This window comes from Talpa europaea (genome assembly GCF_964194135.1).
Source record: "Talpa europaea genome assembly, chromosome: 3".
Taxonomy (NCBI): Eukaryota; Metazoa; Chordata; class Mammalia; order Eulipotyphla; family Talpidae; genus Talpa; species Talpa europaea.
In genome coordinates this window covers 29709620-29733287 of record NC_140069.1, presented here as the reverse complement: position 1 = coordinate 29733287, position 23668 = coordinate 29709620, and the positions used below count along the sequence as shown (strand labels likewise).

Here is a 23668-nt window from a genome sequence, read left to right as displayed (position 1 = left end):
TGGCCATTTGTATTTCCTCTTCAGAGATGTTTCTTTTTAGCTCTTCTACACATTTTTTTGACTGGATTCTTTTCTTTGTTTTTGCTGAGTCTCATCAGCTCATTGTAGATTTTTGTGATCAGTCATTTATCATTAGTGTTGTGTGCAAAAATCTTCTCCCAGTCAGTGGGATTTCTCTTTGTTTTGGTTATTGTCTCTTTTGCTGTGCAGAAGCTCTTTAATTTGATGTAGTCCCAGCTGTTTATCTTTGCTTTTACTGTCTCTGCTTTGGGTGATGTGTCTGTAAAGATGTCTTTGAGATGCATATCATGTAGTGTTTTGCCTATATTTCCTTCTATGTATTTTATGATTTCAGGTCTTATGTCTAGTTCTTTAATCCATTTTGAGCTGGTTTTTGTGCATGGTGTGAGGTTGTAGTCAAGCTTCATTCTTTTGCATATAGTGACCCAGTTTTCCTAGCACCATTTATTGAACAAACTTTCTTTGCTCCAGTGCATATTCTTTGCTCCTTTGTCAAAGATTAGTTGACAATAAATCTGTGGGTTTATTTCTGGATTTTCTGTTTGATTCCATTGGTCCGTGTGTCTGTTCTTGTTCCAATACCATGCAGTTTTGATGATTATGGCTTTGAAGTCTGGAAGTGTGATGCCCCCATTCCCTTCTTTTTTTTTTTTTTTTCAGGAGAGCTTTGGCTATTCAGGGTTTTTGGTGATTCCATATGAATTTCATCACTAATTATTCTATTTCTTTGAAGAATGACATTGAAATTTTGATTGGAATAGCATTGAATCTGTAAATTGCTTTTGGTAGGATGGCCATTTTAATAATGTTAATTCTTCCAATCCATGAGCAGGGGATGTCTTTCCATTTCTTTGTGTCTTTTTCTATTTCTTTTAACAGTGTTTTATAGTTTTCTTTGTATAGGTCCTTTACCTCTTTTGTTAGATTTATTCCCAAGTATTTGATTTTTTGTTTCAATAATAAAAGGGATGGTTTTTTTGATTTCTTCTTCTTCAGATTTATTGTTTGTGTATAGCAAGGCTACTGAGTTTTGCGTGTTGATTTTGTAGCCTGCCACTTTACTAAACTGATTAGTTGAAGTAGTTTTTCTGTGGAGTTTTTGGGGTTCTCTATGTATATATCATATCATCTGCGAATAGTGATAGTTTAACTTCTTCCTTCCCTATTTGGACTCCTTGTATGTCTTTCTCTTATTGCTCTGGCTGGGACTTCCAGTATTATATTGAAAAGCAGTGGTGAGAGTGGACATCCTTGTCTTGTTCCAGATCTTAATAGAAATGCTTTCAGCTTTTCACCATTGAAAATGATACTGGCTATGGGCTTGTCATATCTGGCCTTTATGATGTTGAGGTATGTTCCTTGTATCCCAAGAATTTCAAGGGCCTTTGTCATAAATGGGTGTTGTACTTTGTCAAAAGCTTTCTCAGCATTTATAGATATTATCATGGTTTTTATATTTCTTTTTGTTGATGTGTTGGATAACGTTGATTGATTTTTGGATGTTGAACCATCCTTGTGTCCCTGGAATAAATCCTACTTGGTCATGGTGAATTATCTTATGGATACATTGTTGGATTCTGATAGCTAAAATTTTATTGAGGATTTTTGCATCCGTGTTCATTAGGGAGATTGGCCTGTAGTTTATTTTTTTTGTTTTGTCCTTGTTCAGTTTTGGTATTAGTGTAATGTTGGCTTCATAGAATGTATTTGGTATTATTCTTTCCTTCTCAATTTTTTGAAAGAGTTTGTGAAGGATAGGCACTAATTTGTCTCTGAATGTTTGGTAGAATTCATTTGTAAATCCATCAGGTCCTGGGCTTTTGTTTTTGGGGAGGTTTTTCATTATTATTTCAATTTCTCTGCTTGTAATTGGTCTGTTTAAATGTTCTATTTCTTCTTTATCTAGCTTTGGGTGATTGTAGAGTTGTAGGAATTTATCCATCTCTTCTAGATTGTTGAACTTGTTTCCATATAACTGTTCATAGTAGTTTCTGATTATTCTTTTGATTTCTGCTGTGTGTGTTGTGATTCCTCCTCTGTCATTTGTGATCCTATTTATTTGTGCTTTCTCCCTTTTTTTTTTTTTTTTTTTTTTTCCTCTGTGAGCTTTTTCCTCTGTGAGCCTGGCTAGGAGTTTGTCTATTTTATTTATTTTTTGGAAGAACCAGTTTTTGGTTTCATTGATCTTTTGGATTGTTTTTTTAGTTTCGATTTCATTTATTTCTGCTTTGATTTTTATTATTTCTTTTCTTCTGCTGGTTTTGGGGTTTTTTTTTGTTCTTTTTCTAGTTCTTTGAGCTTTGAGAATAGGTTGTTTCTTTGAGTTCTTTCTTGTTTTTTGATGTGAACCTCTATTGCTATATATTTTCCTGTTATTACTGCTTTTGCTGCTTCCCATACATTTAGGAAATGGGTGTCCTCCTTGTCATTCAACTCAAAGTATTTTTTAATTTTTTCTTTGATCTCCTCATTAGTCCAGTGGTCTTCCAGTAGTGTGGGTTTCAATCACCATGAAGTAGGAGAGTTCCTTGCCTTCTTTTTATGGTTTATTTCTGGTTTGATGCCTTCATGGTCAGAGAAGATAGTTGGTATGATTTCAATCTTGATGTATCTGTTGATGTTTGTCTTGTGTCCCAGTATGTGATCGATCCTGGAGAATGATCCGCATGTGCTTGAGAGAAATGTGTACTCAGACTTTTTTTGGTTTTAGTGTTCTATAGATGTCTGTTAAGCCCATGAGCTCTAGATCCTTATTTAGAGCTTTAGTGTCCTTACTTATTTTTTGTCTCGTTGATCTATCCATTGTTGATAGTGGTGTGTTGAAGTCTCCTACTACATATGTGTTTTCTCTGATGTCAGTTTTCAGAGATGATAATAGTTGTCTGATATATTTTGGTGCTCCTTCATTTGGTGAGTATATGTTTCTTCTTGAAGTATTGTCCCCTTGATCATAATGTAATGACCGTTGGGGTCTCTTCTTTACCTTTTTGAGTTTGAAATCTGTTTTATCTGATATAAGTATAGCTGTTTCTGCCTTCTTTTTTGGTCCATTCGCTTGTAGGATTGTTTTCCATACTTTAACTTTGAGTCTATTTTTATCTATTGTAGTTAAATGTGTTTCCTGGAGACAGCAAAAGGTTGGGTTTTGTTTCTTAATCCAACCTGTAACTCTGTGTCTTTTTATTGAAGAGTTTACATTTAGAGTTAATATTGATATGTTAGCATCTGTATTCGTCATTGTGTTTGTCTTTCCTCTGATTTTATTTATTTGTTCTTTAATAACTTTTTTTTGGCCTTATTTTGCTGTTATTCAGCCCTCTGTTGGTTCTGGCTTTAAGACTCCTTGTAGTATTTTTTGGAGTGTGGGTTTAGTTGTAATGAAATTCCAGAGTTTCTGTTTGTCTGGGAAGGTCCTTATTCTTTCTTCATAGAGGAAGGAAAGCTTTGCAGGATAGAGTATTCTTGCTTGGCATTTGTTGTCTTGGAGTCTGTTTACTATGTCCCTCCATTCTCTCCTTGCCCATAGTGTTTGTTTGGAGAAGTCTGATTGGTTTTCCTTTGAATGTTATCTATTTCTTCCCTCTTGTCGGCTTCATTATTTTTTCCTTGTCTTGGATTCTCGGGAGCTTTACTGTTATGTGTCTTGCTGTATTTTTCCTTTCATCATGGAAGTTTGGTGTGCTTCTTGTATGTCTATTTTCAGCTCCTTCTTCACGTTTGGGAAGTTCTCTTCAATTATTTCTTTGAATATTTTCTCTGTTCCTAGGTCTCTCTCTTCTCCTTCTGGGATTCCTATAACTCTTATATTTCCTTTCCTCATGGAGTCAGATAGTTCCCAAAGTCTTTCTTCAGTCTTTTTCATTTGTACTTCTTTTTCCTTTTCTGTTTTGCTTCTTTTTATTTCTGGGTCTTCGAGAGTGCTTATTCATTCTTCCATTTCATCTATTCTGTTATCACTGCTTTTCCCAGGGTTCTTTAGCTCTTCCATTAATCCTTTGATCTCCTGCATTTCCTTCATTTCCCTCTTTAGGGACTCAATTTCATTTTTCTAAGTGTTGTTTTCTTTAATGACTTCTGTCAGTTTTTTCATCATGGCAATTTTAAATTCTCTCTCTGGAAGGCTCAGAAGTTCTTCCAAGTCACTGTTGTTGCAATCTGGTGGGTGGTTTTCTTTTTGTGGTGTGTCTTTTTCCTGAGGAGTTGCTAGGTCGCATGTAGTTTTTCTTCTCCCTGCTGCCTGTTTTCTAATTTGGCCCATGTGTTGGGACACTGGTCGCTAGTACTGGCCGGCATCTTTTTGATGTTCTCTTTCTGGGATTTCGGAAACTGGCGGTCCAAACGAGTCAAATACTGTTATGCCAGAAGTCCAGTGAGGCAGTGATATTTTGAGTATGTTAATGGTCGCTGTCACAGAATATCTCCTCCTTCTATGTTTGTTTAATTCCAAAGGTGAGTCTTGAAGTCCCACAGACTTCCCTGGAGGAGGGGTGGCTGGATTGCACTCTAGGCTCCAAATCGCTGAATCCCCCTCTGGGCTCCAACTCCCTGCCAGGTGGAACCAGGCTTGTGGGGGCCTTCAGCTCACCTCTGACTGCACAGGGAGCCTTATTCCTGTTTCAAGCAGTCTTTATTGAAGGAAGGTCCCTATTATAAAATGGCAAGGTGGAGACTCACTTTCCTGCGCGCATGGTGTGCCCCGGCCTTGGCTGCCTGCTTCCCCTCTGGGCTCGGACTGCTGACCAGGTGGGGCCTGGCATGGGGGTGCTTCCCAGCTCACCTCTGCTCTGCGGGGATGTACATTTCTTAAACACATTATTTTGGTTTAATACTTATTAAGTACATTTATAATTTATGTAAATTGAAGCTTTAGAATATACCTGTATCTATTGTGGTGGTTAAAATTGCCTGAAGTTTGAAAAAAGAAGATGACATAATCACCACTACCTTTCAGCTTTGCCTGATCAACTCTGTTTGGAACTGCTACCACTACATCAATGGCAGGAACTCCTCCGATGTCCTGGTTTATGCCATCAGCAACGATACTATGGTAGGTGTGAAGTCTGTGGACATCTCCAAACACCTGTGTGATGACTTCAGAATGTTCCTAGTGTTTGCTGTGTTCTTACTGTTGAACCATTCTCATGAGCTGATTAGTCATGAAAGGATCTTAGTTGGATGAAATTTGTTTCATTTTCTTTGTTGGATATTAAAATCTAGATGGCTCAACCTGTGGTATATTTTTTTAAATATTACAAATAATATCTGTACCTTCTCCATATTTATGGGTCTTCAACCTGAATCAATAAACTATGACACATAATTCTAGAGCTCCATTCTCCGTAGAATGACTGTACCCTTTCACATACGAAGTCAGACTTAGAAATGTGATTTTATAGGTAGCAAAGAATGACAAAGCTTACTGTATCTTTAGAACTTGCGGTGTATGAAAACCTTATCAAAATAATTTGTGATCTCTATTCTATTACTAGTTGTTCATACTTAGAATTTTTAAACCTACCAAATATGATTTTGGACAATGTGTCTTCACTGGAAGAGTCTTTGGAATAATTTGCACTTTGTGTAAATTATCTTGAAACTGCCATATGGTAAAGATAAACAGGCTGAAGGTAAAGATGAAAACACGAGTCCTCTAGGTGTCAACCTCCCTGTCACTCCTTCATCTTTTCATTCAGCACAGTTCCCAAGACAATGCTTGCTACAAGTAAGTAAGTGCTCCAGGGCTGGTTAGTGGAAAGATGGTGATGGGTGATGTGAGCATGTGGAATGGGTCAGAATTGACAGGACTGGACAGGATAGAATGGATGCGACAGATAAGGGGTAAATGGTATGTGAAGTCTAACCTGGAACTGAGTTTATTTATATATATATATATATATATATTAAATCCTGGTAGCATGTTCACTTAGTGAAATGATTTAACCTGTTCCTGATTTTATATTCCTGCATGTAAAATGAGAACAAAACAGTTTCATGTTATGTGAAATATATAGCTGCAAGCTGGCTTTATTGAGAACTGTGGGATTGCTGAGAGCAAGCATATTAGGCATGAATAATTTCCCTATGTGCTCATCAAACATTTGTTGAATGGAATCGAGTACGCATGAGCAGCTGTTTAAGAAAAGGCTCTGCCGTGAAGAGGTGCAAGGCCAGTAGGCGGGTGCTGCAGGGTCCTCTCCTGGGGTCTGCATATGCTGCACACTGATTACATTACACATGTTTACTCGACCCTTTAAAGAATTCCTCTTTAGTCAGTAAGAATCTTGAAAAAAGTTGCTGTTCATGATGACTGATTTGGATAAGATTACTACTGACTTAAATGAATTTTTTCCCTTCTTTCTGAGTTTCTGGGTATTTAGGAAGTTCATTTTTTCTGTTTTGTTTTTTTTTTTTCCTAAAAAAAGGAGTCTTGGGCCAACCCTGGTGGAGCAGGCAGTTGAGCGCCGAGCTGTGAAGCTGTCCACAGCCTCTGCAGCGACGGTTCAATCCCGGCCAGCCGGCGAGGGTCCCACATGGTGCAGCAGACCTCTCCTATTGCACCTGCTGCTCCCCTCAGCAGTGTATTTTGTCAGTCTGCCTGTTGTGTTCCCCACTCTGTCTCTGGTGAATCCCTCTCGCGCATCTGACTACACCGGTTCTTATATAAATAAATAAATCTTTTAAAAAGAAAAGGAGTCTCAGTACATTTATTGTTCTCCTGAACTATCAGATGTCTGCACAAAGATTGAGATTTTTGAGTTTGAGGAATTAATGAATCAATAAACAAGCAAGGTACATTAGAAACTTGCCCTCAGTAGCACGATGTGTGGGGCTTGTGACACTGCCATGTTTCTCAGGAGCCTCAGAGAAGATCACACCTGTGCAGTATGTATTTTTTTTTAAGATTTATTTTTATTTATACAAGAACCAGGGTATGGGCCAGATGTGCGGGAGGGTGAGAGGATTCACCAGAGACAGAGTGGGGAGCAGAACAGGCAGACGGACCAAAGACACTACGGAGGGTAGCAGCAGGCGAGCCAGGAGAGGTCTGCTGCGCCATGTGGGTATCTCCTTGGTTGGCCGGGAATCGAACCAGCACTGCAGAGGCTGCGGACAGCTTCACAGTGCTGCACTCAACCCGTTGTGCCACCAGGGAGGCCCATGTGTTTGTCTTGATATACTTTGTGTGGTGGTTTTTTCAGTGCTTTTCTAAAGGCTTGTGTGTAACATTTTCTTTGTGTGTGTGTGTATTTTCAATAGAAGCAAAATGGGTGGGCTAAAAATATACACATTGTATAGATATACCTCAAATCAAAGGATATTCTGAAATTTCTAGAAATTGAGGTACTTAGAGAATTTAAGACACCATGAATAACTCCCTAAAATGTAACCCACTAGCTTTGTAAAGGAAACTTCTTTTTTTCCTTATCTGACTTTTAAAATTAGGTATGGAATAGCAAGTAAGTGTTATTAGGCTGAGATCAAATTGTAGTAGTTGTATATTTCCACTACACATCTGCAGCTCTTTTAATAATAGACCTCTTCCGGGAGGTTTCCAGCCTGGCACTAGTTTGTAGTAAGTAGGATTTGGGACTATGTACTAGTGCCAACTATGATTTTTTCCCCCCTATGGTGTGTTGCCAGAAGATCCTTGGAAATAGTTTGACGAATGTTATTTGTCATTATTTCCTCAATCGTTCTGTATCAACCTAACATTTTTAAGATGAGGAAATTGAATTACTGATAACTACTTTCTCAGTGTTCCCAGGGAATTTTTTTCTTTTTTTGAAAGAGTGATATTCCCAGGAAAGGGAGATTTATGATTTCTCATAACTTTGTTGTACTGATAGTCCACTTTAAAACTTGGGGCTAGATCATCAATGGAATTTTCAATTTTATGACAGTATTAAAAAAAATAGAATGGTATTGTACTTGTTTTTAAAGTGTCCTTACTATACATAAGATACCTGTTATTCCTATGACAATTCCTTAATATCATTAAGTATCCAGTCAGTGCTCAGATTTCTAATTGTCTCATAAATGTTATAATTGTTCTAACAAACAGGAGCTGTAGGTCACTATGTATTTTAAGACTCTTTTTGTTAAAGAAACTTGTCAGTCGGTCCCACAAGCTAGACTTTTCTGATTGCATACATATAATGTAGTCCTCTGAATTTCCAGTAAAGTAGTATTTGGATCTAGAGATTTCTCACATTTATCACCCCCTTTTTTTGCAAGATTAATTCTATCTATTTTGGGGGGGATATCAATGACCATTGTTACCTGATGCCTAATGCATTGATTCATTGGGGGTTGTAACATAACTGCATTCTGTCACTCATTTTTCATTTATTAGCTGGAATAGTCCTGTAGAAGAGCTTTCCCTCATGTGTAGTTTGGTTGATCCTTGGTACTTGTGTTTGATTCTGTTTATTTGCTTGCAAAACCACAGATTGGTCTGTTGTTCTCTAATGATGAGGTTTTTCTTATTTATTTTCTTAGGAATGAACTAATGAGGGCCTCTCTGTAGCCTATTGATTAGGTCTCAGCTCTATCATGGCTATGGCCTGAGATAAATCCCCCACCAGGGATCTAACCCACATGGCGCAGCAGACCTCTCCGGTCTCACCCGCTGCTCCCCTCAGCAGTGTATTTCAGTCAGTCTGCCTGTTCTGTTCCCCACTCTGTCTCTGGTGGATCCTCTCACCCCCTGCACCTCTGGCCTGTACCCCAGTTCTTCTATGCAAATAAAAAAAGAGATAGAATGAAGCAATGAAAAGGGAGGTGGGAGTGTCCAGTGGGAAAGTACATCTATTTTAATAAATTTGATCAGTAAGCCTAAATTATTACCTATTATTCCAGACCTACTGTGACCCTTTCAAAGGAGGCAAGGATGTTTTCTCTAAAAAGCTAGCACTTTATAGTTAATATCCTGATTAATGCTTACACTGTGCCTTCTTTGGCCAACTGGAGTGCCTCCAGACTGCCACCCCAGTCTTTTGCCACAATGTTGTTGGTCTTCCATGACAGCCTTGCTCTCAGGTTGATGCAGCATTCTAGACTCATCTTTCCATTTCCTGCTCCAGTCCTGGAACCAGCCATATGTCAAGGAGCCTTCCTTCTTCTTCTTCTTTTTTTTTTTTTTTATAGAGGCATGTTTTTTCTATTTTTTTATTTATTGTTTGTTTGTTTGTTTTTGTCTAAACATGCACTGGGTACAGTCAGAAGCACGGGAGGGTGAGAGAACCCACCAGAGCCAGAGCTCTGGTGGGAGCAGAGCAGGCAGAAGGACCGAAACACACTGCTGAGGGGAGCAGCGGGCGGCAGGAGAGGTCTGCGCGCCATGTGGGACCCTCCTCCGGTGGCCGGGGAGCAGCCGGGGATCGAACCGGCGCTGCAGAGGCCACGGGCAGCTTCGCAACCCAGCGCTCAACCACTGCGCCACCGGGGAGGCCCAAGTCTTCCTTCTTTTTGGTGGAGACCATAAGCTGGATCTCTGGGGCTGGAGGAACATTTTGTTTGTTGTTTTTTTTAAGCAGGGTTTTGCATATGTGAAGATTGTTTTGAATAGAACTAAAGGAGTTGATGCAACTTTCTGACTTAAGAAAACCAAGTATTTTGGAGATTCACTGAGACCTTAAATGGGAGGCAGAATGATCTAGTTTTGTCATCTCCGTAGTTTTGTCATCTCCCCTAGTCTCCCTGGCTGTATAAAGATCCTCATAGTGTGTAATAACGCTCAGTCCTCGTCTGTCCGTGTCTTCATTGGGAATCCTCACTGATAAAAAAAATGTTTTGTGTCTTTCACGTCCTACCAAACATTAGGCCAGATGGGTTTTCTCCCAGATTCAGTAGTCTCAGGGTGCCCTTTGTGGAAAGGTACTGAATGGGGTTCTTGGTAGAAAATAAATACACCTTTTCTTTTCTAAAATAGTATACATATTGTAACCGGAAGACCGGAGTGCGGGCTACCTGTCACAGAATGCCAATAAAGTAGAGACAGGAATTGAATCTTTAAAGTGAGTTTTAATCAGACAGGCAGCAATCTGGAAGACGAGGAGTTAACACCCTAAAGAAACCGCCTTAACATTTCATTTCCATCTGCCTTTTTATAGTGAGTTGAACAAAGCGAGTTCGGCAGCAGTCAGCAGGCCTTCAGGACTGCCAGGAGGTTATAATGTCCAGTCCCTGGAGCTCCTTATTGCCCTCCTGGACACCTGCTCTCAGGCTCATCCCCCCATGCTGAGGCTGGTCTTCAGATAGCACTGCCTCCTCGCACTCCTCCAGACGCGTCCTTGGGCTGGAAAATGAACTCAGAGCAGACAGGCTACAAACAATATGTGTGTGCAGATTCCTACTATCCCAGCTTAGTGTCTCACCCAATCTCCTCCCCCTTCCCAGCCCCTATCAATATTATTAGCCAGATGCGGTTTTCCAAATACTACTCACAGGGAGGGTAGGTAAGAGTTTATTAGATATTGGCCATTGCTACCTAAGTTAATCTCTCCTTCAATTTCCCAACCAAACCAAAGCAAAAAATCTTTAAAAGACATGCCTAAGGCATAGGGGTTTCTGTTAGTTCATAATGATGTATGGTCTCGGCATTTTTCTCATGGTGCCCTTAGCCCAAAAGAAGTACATACCTATCCTTTCATTAAGTTGTTGGGCCCAGACAACTTACGAGTCCTAGTTATATGACACCTAATTGGTGTCGCTTTGCCCCTTTGAGCCACTGCTGCACACTGCTGGGAACCCTGGGAAATGCCACCTTCCTTTCAGAACATTGTTGAGGAAATCACATTCTGCACACATGCTATCTAACACCACATCCTCTCACCGGCTCCGTCAAAATTTGCCGTAAGTGGAAAAAACATTGTATTAAAGTACTAGGAATATAGATTACAGAAACAGATTTCTTTCACATTAAAATGTATGCAAATTGAGACATTAAAAACTGTTCTATGCAACCTTGTTTTGCTAATACTGCTAATATTAATGAAGGTTTGAATCATGGTTAAGACTTGCTAAATCCGGCCTCCCTGGTGGCGCAGTGGTTGAGCGCTGGGTTGTGAAGCTGCCCGCGGCCTCTGCGGCGCTAGTTCGATCCCCGGCTGCTCCCCGGCCACCAGAGGAGGGTCCCACATGGCGCGCAGACCTCTCCTGCTGCCCGCTGCTCCCCTCAGCAGTGTACTTCGGTCCTTCTGCCTGCTCTGCTCCCTGCTCTGGTGAATTCTCTCACCCTCCCGCTCTTCTGACTGTACCCAGTGCTTGTATAAACAAACAAACAAACATAAATAAATAAAACATGCCTTTATTAAAAAAAAAAAAAAGACTTGCTAAATCTGGGCCTCCCCTAGTGGCACAGGCAGTTGAGCACCACACTGTGAAGCTGTCCGCAGCTTCTGCAGCAGGGGTTCGATCCCGGCTGGCCGGCAAGGGTCCCACATGGTGCGGCAGACCTCTCCTGTCTCGCCTGCTGTTCCCCTCAGCAGTGTATTTCATCAGTCTGCCTGTTCTGTTCCCCACTCTGTCTCTGGTGAGTTACCCTCCCGTGCATCTGGCCTGTACCCTGGTTCTTGTATAAATAAATAAAATCTTTTTAAAAAATAAATAAATAAAAGACTTGCTAAATCCAAATCTAAGAAACCCAGCTTGAGGCACTTTAAAAGGAGTGAGATTAGTATTTAGCCAAAATGGTGTCTAGCATTCTGATTCCAGATAAAATAATCAGATAAAATACTTGAGTCATGTGGGAAAATTCCAAATATTTAGGGATAAATAGGAGAAAATTAAACTTCTTTGAGTCTGTTTTGCCATGGTATTTTGTAGGTTCTAGTCTTGGTTAAGACTCTACTAGCTATTGTTTTGCATTCAAAAAGTATTTGTTGTGTGGGGCATTCTGTTGAGTTTGACTGCTTGGAAAACACAATTAAGAGACAAGTTAGTGACCTGGGTGAAAGCCAGATTATCTCCCCAGCAGTCATTTCCCATTAGATTCTCTTTGAGCTGCCAAAGGTTAATTAGACTGACCTTGGGCTGTCAAAAAAAATTCTCAGTTGACTGAGAGAGACTGGGGGTGGGGAGGGAGTTAATAGTGGTCTCAAGGACTTTCAAAAATTCATAAAGAATTCCACTGGTTTTTTTCCTCTCTGGTTGCTTTTAAAAGTCAGGCTGTTCATTACTTCCTAGGTACAGGTTGGGTATGATTAGAAACAAGTTCTTGCATAGGTAACATGAATTTTGTTTACTACCTCCTCCAGTGTGGAGAGACAAAAAAAAAGAGAGGGAATGAACTAACTTGACTACCGGAGAGAGTTTCTATAGACTTCAGAAGTTCCTTCATACCTGAGAAGCTAGATTGTAATGCTCATCATCTTGCAGATGCTTTAGAAAAGGCCTAACTTTTCTGAAATGGCTTGAAAAGGCCTTCACCTAAACACTGGTAACCAGACTGGCTTTCATTTTAAGATCTCTTTCAGTCCTGGCCATTCCAGACTTGTGCACTTAAAATGTCCATGACCAAAGCAAACCTTTCACTATTGTTATCTGCCTGTATGAACCAGAGGACCCAGGAGTCACTAAGGGTGGGGAGAAGGAAAGAAGGTTCTCAAGAACAAAACAAAGGGGTTGAAACTCTAGCCTGTGATTTCTTGGCTCTGAAACTTCTAGCTTGTTAAGTATTGGAATATAAAAGGGAGCATCTTCAATTTAGGTATCTCTTTTCCCTTGTAATTTAATAGTTTGCATGACTTCTCCCTCTGCTCCCTTAAAAGACCAGAGCAGATATTGTAATAGGGTGGTCCCCAGGAAAGGGGGAGGTTCCAGGTTTCCTGACCCACCCAAGAGAGGGTGGAGCTGAGCAGAGAGAACAAGCTGCAGAGGAGACTGAGGAAGGAAGGAAGCAGGATGGAGAGCCACAGGAGACCTGGAGGAGGCACATGGAGCAGAGAGATACGTGAAGAAACTATACTTGCCATTTGGTTGTGGACTGGTTGACACAGATGTGGGTGAGAGACCCGTGGGGAGGTGACAATGACGGTTTTTGTCTTGATTTTGATTTTGCTCTTTTCCCTCCAGACTTGTCTGGTTGTTTCTGATCCTTTTCTGTGGGTCCCCTCTGGAAGATGCCTTAGACTTGTGGCAGGTTTTGGGGCCTTGCTCTGGGCCAATCCCATTTGGATGGACTTTTACCCACAAGGGGATGGGCAACTTTGGGTGCTTGATTTAGAAACTATATTCTTTGTCTTTTCTGTATTGTTTCCTAATTGTATTAAAGTTCCTTCCCATTAAAGTCTCATATGTTTTGTATTGATGCAATGCAGTGGATGGCAGAACCTGTTTAGAGGAGGCAGGTTTGCGGGGTCTGGAGTGCCCCTCTCCCTGTCCTGTAACAGTATGAGAGTTTAATATGCACTTGGTGAAATCCCAGATAAGCCAAGAGAACAGCCCAGAAACTATTTCCAAAGTCAGGTTACTTTATTTTTTTTTTTAAAAGATATATTTATTTATGCATACAAGAGCTGGGGTATAGGCCAGAGGTGTGTGTGTGTGGGGGGGGTTGGGGGGGTGGGTTGAGAGGATTGACCAGAGACAGAGCGGGGAACAGAACAGGCAGATGTACTGAAATACACTGCTGAGGGGAGTAGCAGGCGAGTCAGGAAAGGTCCACTGCGCCATGTGGGTTGCTCCCTGGCTGGGGATCGAACTCGTGCTGCAGATGCTGCAGATTTCTTCATAGTGCGGTGCTTAACCCCTTGCGCCACCAGGAAGGCCAAAGTCAGGTTATTTTAATGATGAAGTTGATGAAGTTTGGATCCAGGGCCAGAGCAGAGGGAATGAAGAAGAAGCAAGGGACTTGAGAAAATTGTAGGAGGTACACATGACAATTGGTAATTGAGGGGATTGTGGGTAAGACCATTCTGGAGGCTATCTCATGTGTGACTGTAACTGCAGAAAAATCACTTACCTGAAAGGTATGACAGGGTCTTGAAAAGTTATCTGATCTAGCTACCTCTTAATGCATTCATTTCAACTTTTCCTGCAAATGTCATCCAGCTAAAGACTCAATAATTACAGTGCTGTTCTGCTTTTATCTCATCTTTTCTACTTTTTCCTCTGTAGCTTTTGTACTGTAGGTTTCTCCCCAAATGTTTATATAGTGGTTGCCGCCTGCCAGGCTCCAGGCCAGGTGCGCTACATGTATGAACTCTTTATCATACAAGTCCTTGAAATAGACTCTTAATCCTGATGTACAAAAGAAGGAAATTGAGGCGCCAAATGGATCACTTCCTGAGGTCACATGACTAGTGAGTTGGCAAGATTATGATTTCAGCATCTTGGCTGGTGAAGACAGTTTGTAGTAGTTTTGCAGTGAATTTAGGATAAAATGACCTATCTTATCTACCTTTGGGAACAAACAATTACTTTATTCCAGGCTGAGATAGGGGAGGAAATAAGAGTTTGTTGGGGAGAGCTTCTCAGAATCATCCAAAATTTGTTTCGTCCTCTTGGCCTCCTGGTATTTTCAATTCATTGAATACAAGATGCCATCAGTTATACATTGTATCATTTTGGGGGCTACCTCTTATTTGTAAGGTGTTCCTCATTATAAAATACAACCTTAATTCAGAGATATTAAAGCATACAAAAATGTGTAGCCAAAATATATGGCACTGTGTGTGTTTACTTACCTATGTTATAGGTGGGGGGCAATCAAAAACTTTGGAGACAATTATTCTATTTTTTTTTAACTCAGACTTCCTTTTGTGTTGATCCTATCCCACATGTGCCCAAATGGTTATTTCAGTTAATCATGGAAGCTGATGTCTCCCCTTGCCTATCTGGCCTGAGTAAAGGAAGCTCATATCTAAATCGGTAGATGTGCCCATTATGCACGTGACCAAGCCTTTGATAGACGTGCTGCTTGTTTTAAACAAGATAAATTGTACACTGTTAGGGGTATAACATGATGAAGAGAAGAAAAGAAAATATTTAGGCTAAAGTGCCTCTGAATGGCAAGATTATTTTGGCTCTGTTTACTTTCGCGTCTTATATTATCATATCTTCCAAGTTCAGAATTCAGGATAATATTTTCCCTTAGTGCAGGCAAAGGCATTTTTTTTTCCTACAAAGGGCCAGATAGCAAATATTTTAGGCTTTGTAGATGATATGGCCTCTGTCATAACTGTTCAGGTCTGCTATGGTTGTATCAAAGCAACAATAGAAAGTTGGGGCTCCCTGGTGGTGCAAGGGGTTAAGCATAGCACTGTGAAGCGATCTGCAGCCTCTGCAGCATGAGTTCAATCTCTGGGCCTGCCAGGGAGCTACCCACATGGCTACCATCTTCTGTCACGCCCGCTGCCCCCCTCAGCAGTGTATTTCAGTCTGCTACTTCTGTTACCCACTTTCTCTGGTGAATCCTCTCACCCCCCCCAACACACCTGGCCTGTACCCCAGTTCCTGTATGTATAAATAAATAAATCTTTAAAAAAAAATACAGTCAAAAGTGTGTTGGGGTTCCAGTAAATATTTATGAATACCAAAATTTAAATTTTATATATTTTTACATTTCACTAACATTCTTCTTTTAAACAATTTAAAAAATATAAAAAACAATCTTGGCTTGAAGATCTCAAGAAAAACATGTGGCTGACCAGATTTGGCCCAGATAGTCCACAAATGCCCTGCCTTCATCAAAATTTGAGCTTAATTTTCTAGACATTTGTAGCTCAACTATTTGAACCATCCCAGGAAATCTAATAACCCTGCTTTAAGGCTAGATAGACCTCAAAGTTGAGTCCTTTCCTCTTGAAGTTGGTTGACAAATAACAGGACCTCATCTTTTCATTCCTTTTAAGGATATATTTTTCCTGACAATGTTTTCTCCCATAGTTATTATTTTTGCCTACATATCTAAATCAGGTTTATGTTTATACACTATAGAGGAAAATCAATAAAAGAATAATTTGCTTGAAAACCCATAGTGAAAGTGACAGCTGTCCGTGCGGTGTTAGGATCACCTAGGATGCAAAGATTCATCCTAGAAAATCCTGTTTTAATTTGCTACCAGAAAAATGTAATATTCACCTTTGTCCTCTTTCCTTCTCTTTTCCTTTCTCCCTTTATTTATCTATATGTCTGTCTATTCAATGGCATATAGAAGTAAAAATTTCATAACCAAAAAATGTTCATTTTGCCTTATTTCTGGGTCCTTTTTAACACTCAGTTGTCTTATTTTGCATTATTTCCAATAGCACAAGCCATCTACTGCTTTCACAAATGTATAGAATATAGTTAAGATTTGTTGAGCCTTGGTACATGCCTTATATGGTGCGAGGCACATTAATTACTTGGCCTTACATTTATTTCCCCAACCTTGTGAGATAGAGCCTGGTTTGTCCCCATTTATTGTTGGAGGAAAGGGAGGCATGAAGGGTTGGAAAGTGGTGCCCCCAGATGGCCGACTCTGCCCACTCTCAGCCACTGTTTTTCTTAGTGTAACAGATTCCCAATTACCCCTACAATGACATCAGTCTCAGCTGTTTGCAGCCTAATATTTTCTGGATGTGAGAGGGGGGAGTGGAGCTGTAACTTCATCCTGCCAAGTCCATCTTGGTGAAGCAGCTTTGATTGACTGTTACTGAGATGGTACCCACAGCTGCAGCCCTTGGGAGCAACTGTGCTTTCATGAGCACCATGCCCTCGCTCCCTCCCTCTACCCCCAATGGAAGAAGGAAAAAAAGAAGAAAGAGAAGTCTCTGTTTTATAGTGATATTTTCCTTATCTTCCCATGCTTGTCAGGAGAGAATAGTTGACTTCATGACAACACATCTGCATGTGCCCACAGCAGTCTCACTGAGGGACAGCCCCACAGCTCCCCAACCCCCCAACATGGTGAGGACCACTAGCTCTCACAGAAGAAGGTCCAATTCCCTGTCATTGCTTCCAAGGCCAGTTGGGATGTTGCCTGTTGTTCCAGAGTCATCTCTCCTAATCCCACCTCCCACACCTGGCCCTCTGACTACAGCACACCACCTACACCTATACCTGTGTGTCTTAGTCCTGTGTGACATGCAGCTTACATTGCTTCCCCATGCTCCTGTGATGAGCCCTGCCTGGTTAAGACCAGGTATCCTGCTCCAGATTTCAGTCACTTACCTACACCTCTGCCTCCCTAGCACCCAGCACCACAGCCCACCTCAGTGGGCCACTTTGCCTCACTTATATCCTTACCATAGTCCTTCCTGTTCTATAGATTACATAGATGTAGAAACTAAAGTCCAGGTAGATTTAGTAAGTTAGGGCCTTGGGGTTCATACATTTTAGATCTGGAACTTGAGCCTTGGTCTGTTTTCAGAGTCCTTGTGTTTTGTCCTTTTTTTTTTTTAAGATTATTTATTTATACAAGCACTGGGTACAGTCAGAAGCGCCGGAGGGTGAGAGAATTCACCAGAGCCAGAGTGGGGAACAGAACAGGTAGACTGACGAAATACACTGCTGAGGGGAGCAGCGGGGCGGCAGGAGAGGTCTGTGCGCCAGAGACCCTTCCCTGTGGCTAGGGATCAAACCAGTGCTGCAGAGGCTGGGGGCAGCTTCACAGCCAAGGCTGCGCCACCAGGGGAGGCCCGAGAGTCCTTGTGTTTGATTCTCCACCACTACATTGCCTCTGGTTTTAAGCACACAGCTACTTTGTGACAGGACCTCAATTTAAAACACCACTATCTGGGAACCAGTGATGTGAAAAGATACAGATGTCTAAGACTTTGCCTTTTAGAAACTTTTTGCAGAAGAGAAACATAAATGCATACAAGTCAGTTAATAGTAGTATAAGATAGCATGTCCTTTAATTGATAAATTATGTAAGTGCTTCAGGCAAGTGATTTTATATGTGAGTTCAGCGGGCCATACTATAATGACCATCATTTCGAGCATCATTCTTATGACTTTATATTATCTAAAAAGAATATGAACATATCATTACAGTGTTTTGATTTTAAGGACATTTTTATTCTGCCCTAGCAGAGTATAATTAAAGAGGAGAAGGGAGAAAGTGAGGTTGGAATATTTCACCTCTCAATGTTTGAAGTGAATTTAACTTGAGCCTTGGGTTGTTTGGACTTTGTATGCAATGACATAAGAAAGAAAAACATTCCAGGAAAAAAAAGTCACAAGAAAAGGGAGTCAGATTGGTAATGAACATGGAAATAAATTATGTAGGATAAAGTCAGGTTTGGGGCTGCTGCTCGCCTGGGCCTGAGTGGCACAAGGGATGTAGTGTTAAGTAAGGGAAATGCTTGTTTTCCCATTGGGTGCATTTGTCCCCTTGGAGACACCTCACGGCAGTTAATGCTCTGGCTTCGCTTGGTGTTTGGGGTCACTCTCTATTGTGTTTCAATGTGGAGATTGAGCCTTACAGGACTGGCCGCGTGTCTTGAGTTGGTGAGGGCCAGGTCTTGACCAACTTTTCTGCAAAAACAGATTTCACTGTGTAGGCCCTAACTTCAAACAGCCCCTTGCTTCCTATTACCTTGTTCAGTGTCTGTACTGAACTTGTCTGGCCCTACGCCCTTCCTGCACTGAAAGTGGCATCTTTCACAAGTTGGAGCTATTTATTCTAGGCCCCTACAGAAGCTCCTATCAAATCCACAACTCACCTGCCAACTGAGAAGGTGAAAGGAATGAGGTGGCTCTTTGCTTGTCATCCTCAGGTTGACAGCTGGCTGCCCCTTGAGACTGACTTCCTCTTCCCTTCAAGACTCCATGAGTGTTTGTGAATGCAGTGTTACATATATATATATATATATATATATATATATATATATATAGTTCAGATCCACAGTATCAAATGTGTTTTGTAGTATTCCTCTGACATTCTCTTTCTTGCCCTTCATCCACTTTTACCCCAGCAGAAAATAATGTAAAATCTTTTGCTTGTTTTCCATCATATTTACCTCCATATTTTAAAATACCTTCACTAATTTTTTGCTTATCAACTTCTCTTTTGGCTTATTGTTGCATGGGATTTAACTCTTACTCTCCTCCCCATAGTCTCTGCTGCCTTCATCCTCCTGATACCAGATTTTTGGTGACAACATCAGTTAGTGTTTACTTTGTGCAAATATGTGAACATTGTTCAGTGTAGAGCTCCATGGTGTACATCCCCTTTCTTAAGCAATTTTTTTAAAGATTTATTTATTTATTGATTGATTGATTTATACATACAAGCACTGGGTACAGTCAGAAGCGAGGGAGGGTGTGAGAATTCACCAGAGGCAGAGCGGGGAGCAGAGCAGGCAGAAGGACCGAAGTACACTGCTGAGGGGAGCAGCGGGTGGCAGGAGAGGTCTGCGCGCCATGTGGGGACCCCCTCTGTGGCCGGGGAGCATCCGGGGATCGAACCGGCACTGTAGAGGCTGTGGGCAGCTTCGCAACCCAGCGCTCAACCGCTGCGCCACCGGGGAAGCCCATCTTAAGCAATTTTTTAAAAAAATATTTATTTATGCATACAAGAGCTGGGGTACAGGCCAAAGGTGTTGGGAGGGGTAAGAGGATTCTCCAGAGGGTGGGGACCAGAACAGACAGATTGACTGAAATGCACTGCTGAGGGGAGCAGTGGGCAAGGCAGGAAAGGTCTGCTGCACTATGTGGGTTGCTCCCTGGCCAGCCAGGGAATCGAATTTGTGCTGCAGTGGCTGCGGACAGCTCCATATAGGTTGCGTCTTAACCCCTTGCGCCACTAGGGAGGCCCACAATTTTTTTTTTTTAAAGGCTATCACTTTAAAAAAAAAAAAAATTATTCATGCATACAAGAACGGGGTACAGGCCAGAGGTGCGGGAGGGTGTGAGGATTCACCAGAGACAGAGTGGGGAACAGAACAGGCAGACAGACTGAAATACACTGCTGAGGGGAGCAGCAGGAGAGACAGGAGAGGGCTGCCGCGCCATGTAGGATTCTTGCTGGCTGGCCAGGATTGAACCCATGCTGCAGAGGCTGCAGACAGCTTCACAGCACTGCACTCAACTACCTGTGCCACCAGGGGAGGCCCACGCAATTTTTGTTTTTGTGAAGCAAAGATTGGCCTTGTTTTTTCAGCTGTCAAGTTACCAGTTAATATTATTTCCCTAATGTTAGGCTCTATAAGATAATCTGTCTACTTTCTGTCTTTCCTGGTACACTCTCCCTCCATCTCCAAGGTAGACAAAAATGTCACCCAGCCATCAGATTGGGCCTCAATTTCATTTTCCCTTTACCTAATCACCCTTGTTAGGATGGGGGCCAACACAGACTTCTGGTACGAAGTGCCCTGTACCTTGTCCTGCCTCCTGGCCCTGAATCTCCAGAGGTGGTTCTTCTAGCATCTGATGAAAGTTCTAAACACTCCCCAGGAAAATAAACGTATAACACAAAATTCGGCATATCATTTTGTGAAAGTATGTCTGAAGAAATTTATGTAACATATACATAATACTTTTGGGAATTTAATCCTAGCAATGGCGGCATTCCAAATAAGCCTTTACTGGCTTAAAACTCTAATATTACAGTAAATATCCACAGTCCCTTAACATTTTCCATTTTCACCAAGTAGTTCTTTCCTCTTGAGCATTTTGTCATGTCTTAATATTTGATGGAGTGGTTTAATGTCCCAAGTTTTAGTAACTTGTGGGCTTACACCCAGTTGGAATCATTTCTACACCAGGGTGTTAGATTTTGTGACCTTTGATGTAAATTTATGTCTCCCTCCAACTGTTCTGTGTGTTGATGTGACTAAAAAGGATGAAGTTCCCCTGGTAACAGTGAATATTTGTTGAATGGAATTGAAATGAACCGAGAATAGCTTCCCCACCAGCATGCTGTCACCTAGAATGGTGATTACCAATTGAGGAGCCACTATATTTAGATAAGATGTTAATCTTTCTAATTGATGCCTTCCAGGGTCATTGACAAGAGGGAGGTTTTTTTTTTTTTAATCTGTGTGGAAGAGAGTGACACCATCATGCAGTCACCCTGGTGTTGAGATGCTATTCAGCAAACTGCAAGGGACTGATTTAGATGAGAATGTGATTATACTGAATGTTGCTTGAAGCAAAGCAGTGCATTTGCCTTCTCTACTCACTGGTAGCTGCTGTTCACCAGGCAATGACTTTAAAGTGGGACCTGGCCTATATTCTCAGTCCTCAGAGATTATTTTCAGTTACTCATTGTGAATGATTCAATTTTAAAATTAGAAAATAAAAGACTGGGTTTAACTAAATGCCAACTTGTAAAAATGTCAAAATAAGTTTTCACCATTTTTGTTTTATGACCTCTAAATTGGCATATGCTCCCTCAATTGACCCTGCAGTTATTTTCTCAGATTTGTAAGTGCTTCATTGATCTTAGTTGAAAAGGAAAATAACAAGTGAGTTTAATCAGTATTAATATTCTGCTCTAGATACAGGATGGCAATCCTTACTTCACCCCTACCTTTAAAAATCAGTAATATTAACATCAGTTGGTTAGAAAGATGACTCTGTCCCTTAAGAATTTAAAACTAATTCCATTTGGAGAACTTTGGAAAGTAGTGCAGTAGCACGAGATGCCTGGTGAGACGATTTTGCATTCAGCAGTTAGAACGTGGTAACGAGAGGTGAAGACAAGTCAGAAACTTGAGTGAAAGGAAAAATGTCAGGCTCTTCTGCCCTCCTGCCATCAGGATAGATGATGGATCCTTGTGGTCCTGAATGCATGCCTGATGGCGGGCACCTGGAGTAGGGTGTGGGCATAGGTAGATGGGATTCACCTGGGCTGAGACTGGGCTTTTAAGGGCGGCGTCATGGGGACGCCAGCAGAAGCCAAAAGAGAAGCCAAGAACAAACGGAAGCTGAAAGAAGAAGAGAAGCAGAGAGAAGGCCAGAGAGCCCAGATAGAGTGAAGACTTGCTGGGGGCTGGGAGGACTGCCAACCTCCTGACCCCCCAGCACCTCTGCCTGCTGTGTACCGGGTAAATCCCAGTAAAAACCTGCAAAAAACTACTGAGGACTCTGACTCCTCCTTTACCCGGTCTGCTGGATCCTAGAAAACCTGTTCAGTGTCCTGTCCTGCCCTTACAGACACCTACAGACACCTCGACTTTGGATAAAGGGTCTGAGGCATAGACTCTTGGGGAGATAAAGCCTCTAGGATATTAAAATACTGATTTTAAAAAAGTTTGAAGTCAAATAGCAAGAAATAGTGACAAATTACCAAAATTAATGGGAAAATAAATTTATTTAAACAGACACATTTGCAATACACCTTTTTTTTTCCCTTTAAGAAAATTTTGTGTTTAATCTTCTATGAACACTATGGGGGATTTGAGTGTTCTATTTTGTTCAGGGAGATAAATAAGTTAGACAGGATGGCCGATGTCTTTTCCTTTTTAAGTAGTTCAGTGTTTTAGGCAAACTTGTCCAAGAAGATCATGACAGATATGACTCAATCCGTTGTTCAATGAGTTTGTGGAGCATAATGCTGGGGTTATGTAAAAGTTAACATTTCTAGTGCTGATCACAGCAGTTGATACACCACCATATCTACATGCACCCACTGAGGCTGATTCCAAAAGTCAGATGATCAGCCCCCAAGAGGAAAGCTAAGGCTTTGCTATAGAGAATTCAGTTTCCCCCCCGGTGTGTTAGGTATTTTACACACCTCTAAGTCTCGGGTATTTCTATTTTATAGACATGGAAATTGAGGTTGAGTAGCTTGAGATCACGCTGATAAAATGGGGCTGAGCCAGGCTTGGAGTACAGGCTGATAGCACAGGCACATCTGGACTGGTTTGGGAAAACTCAAAGGGTCAAAAGTCTCATCCCATTTGCTTCTGTAAGGATTTTCAAAGTCTCTCATCAGTGTTTCCACTTGCTGCAAAGTTGAAATTGGTACAGGTTGTGGAAATGTTTAATTGTGCAAAAGTCCAATTAAAAAGCTCAGGGGAACCTACATGCACTTTGAAACACTGACCCTAATCCTCTCTTTCCTCTCAGGTGCTGTTACCCCCCTATGATGATGCCACTGTGAATGGTGCTGCCAAGGAGCCGCCGCCACCTTACGTGTCTGCCTGAGCCAGATGCTGGGGTGGGGCCGAGAGCAGCAACTTGAATTTTCAGAGTAGTAGCTCTTTGATTTCACTTCTGAGATGAGCTCTCTGAGCTTATTTGTTGCTAAAATGCTACCCTGATAAAATTTAGATATTAAGTTGAAACCCTCTGTAGTCATACATGTGCATTTTAGCTGGAGGACTGTGATAGATTAATTGTGGAATTCTTTCTGTAGGGGTAGGGTGTAATGGGCTTCCTTGGTCTTCTATAGGCATTGAAACCTCCCAGTAATGTGGATGAACCTTGAGTTAGAGGAATCTGTTTTTGTACCTGCTGTGCCCCAGAGTTAGGAATTAGTTAACACTTTATTTCTCTGTTCTCTGTTGTCTTTTTTGAGTGTGTAAAATAAAATCAAAACTAGATACTGCTTTTTCTTCAGTCTTCTCTTTATATAGGAGAAACCCGTATAAAAACAGGAATGTTAACTCTGTAATCATTGCTCTAATTAGGCAAGTAAGAGTCCATCTATCTATTAAAAAAAACCAAGAATTTCCTAAAAGATCCTTGATGAATTAAATTCAGTGACATTTTG

At 41.2% G+C, this 23668-nt stretch overlaps 1 protein-coding gene across 1 annotated transcript in view; it reads left to right on the top strand.

The window, feature by feature from the left end:
* LAPTM4B (lysosomal protein transmembrane 4 beta) overlaps positions 1–23100 on the top strand; it is a gene marked incomplete at both ends in the record, with an annotated part of 67080 nt that extends 43980 nt beyond the window's left edge. The window contains 2 exons of the mRNA XM_084230533.1: positions 4973–5068; positions 23023–23100. Of these exons, the coding sequence (XP_084086659.1) occupies positions 4973–5068; positions 23023–23100 (174 nt within the window). The remainder of the gene's footprint in view (positions 1–4972; positions 5069–23022) is intronic.
* Between the last annotated feature and the right edge of the window lie 568 nt (positions 23101–23668).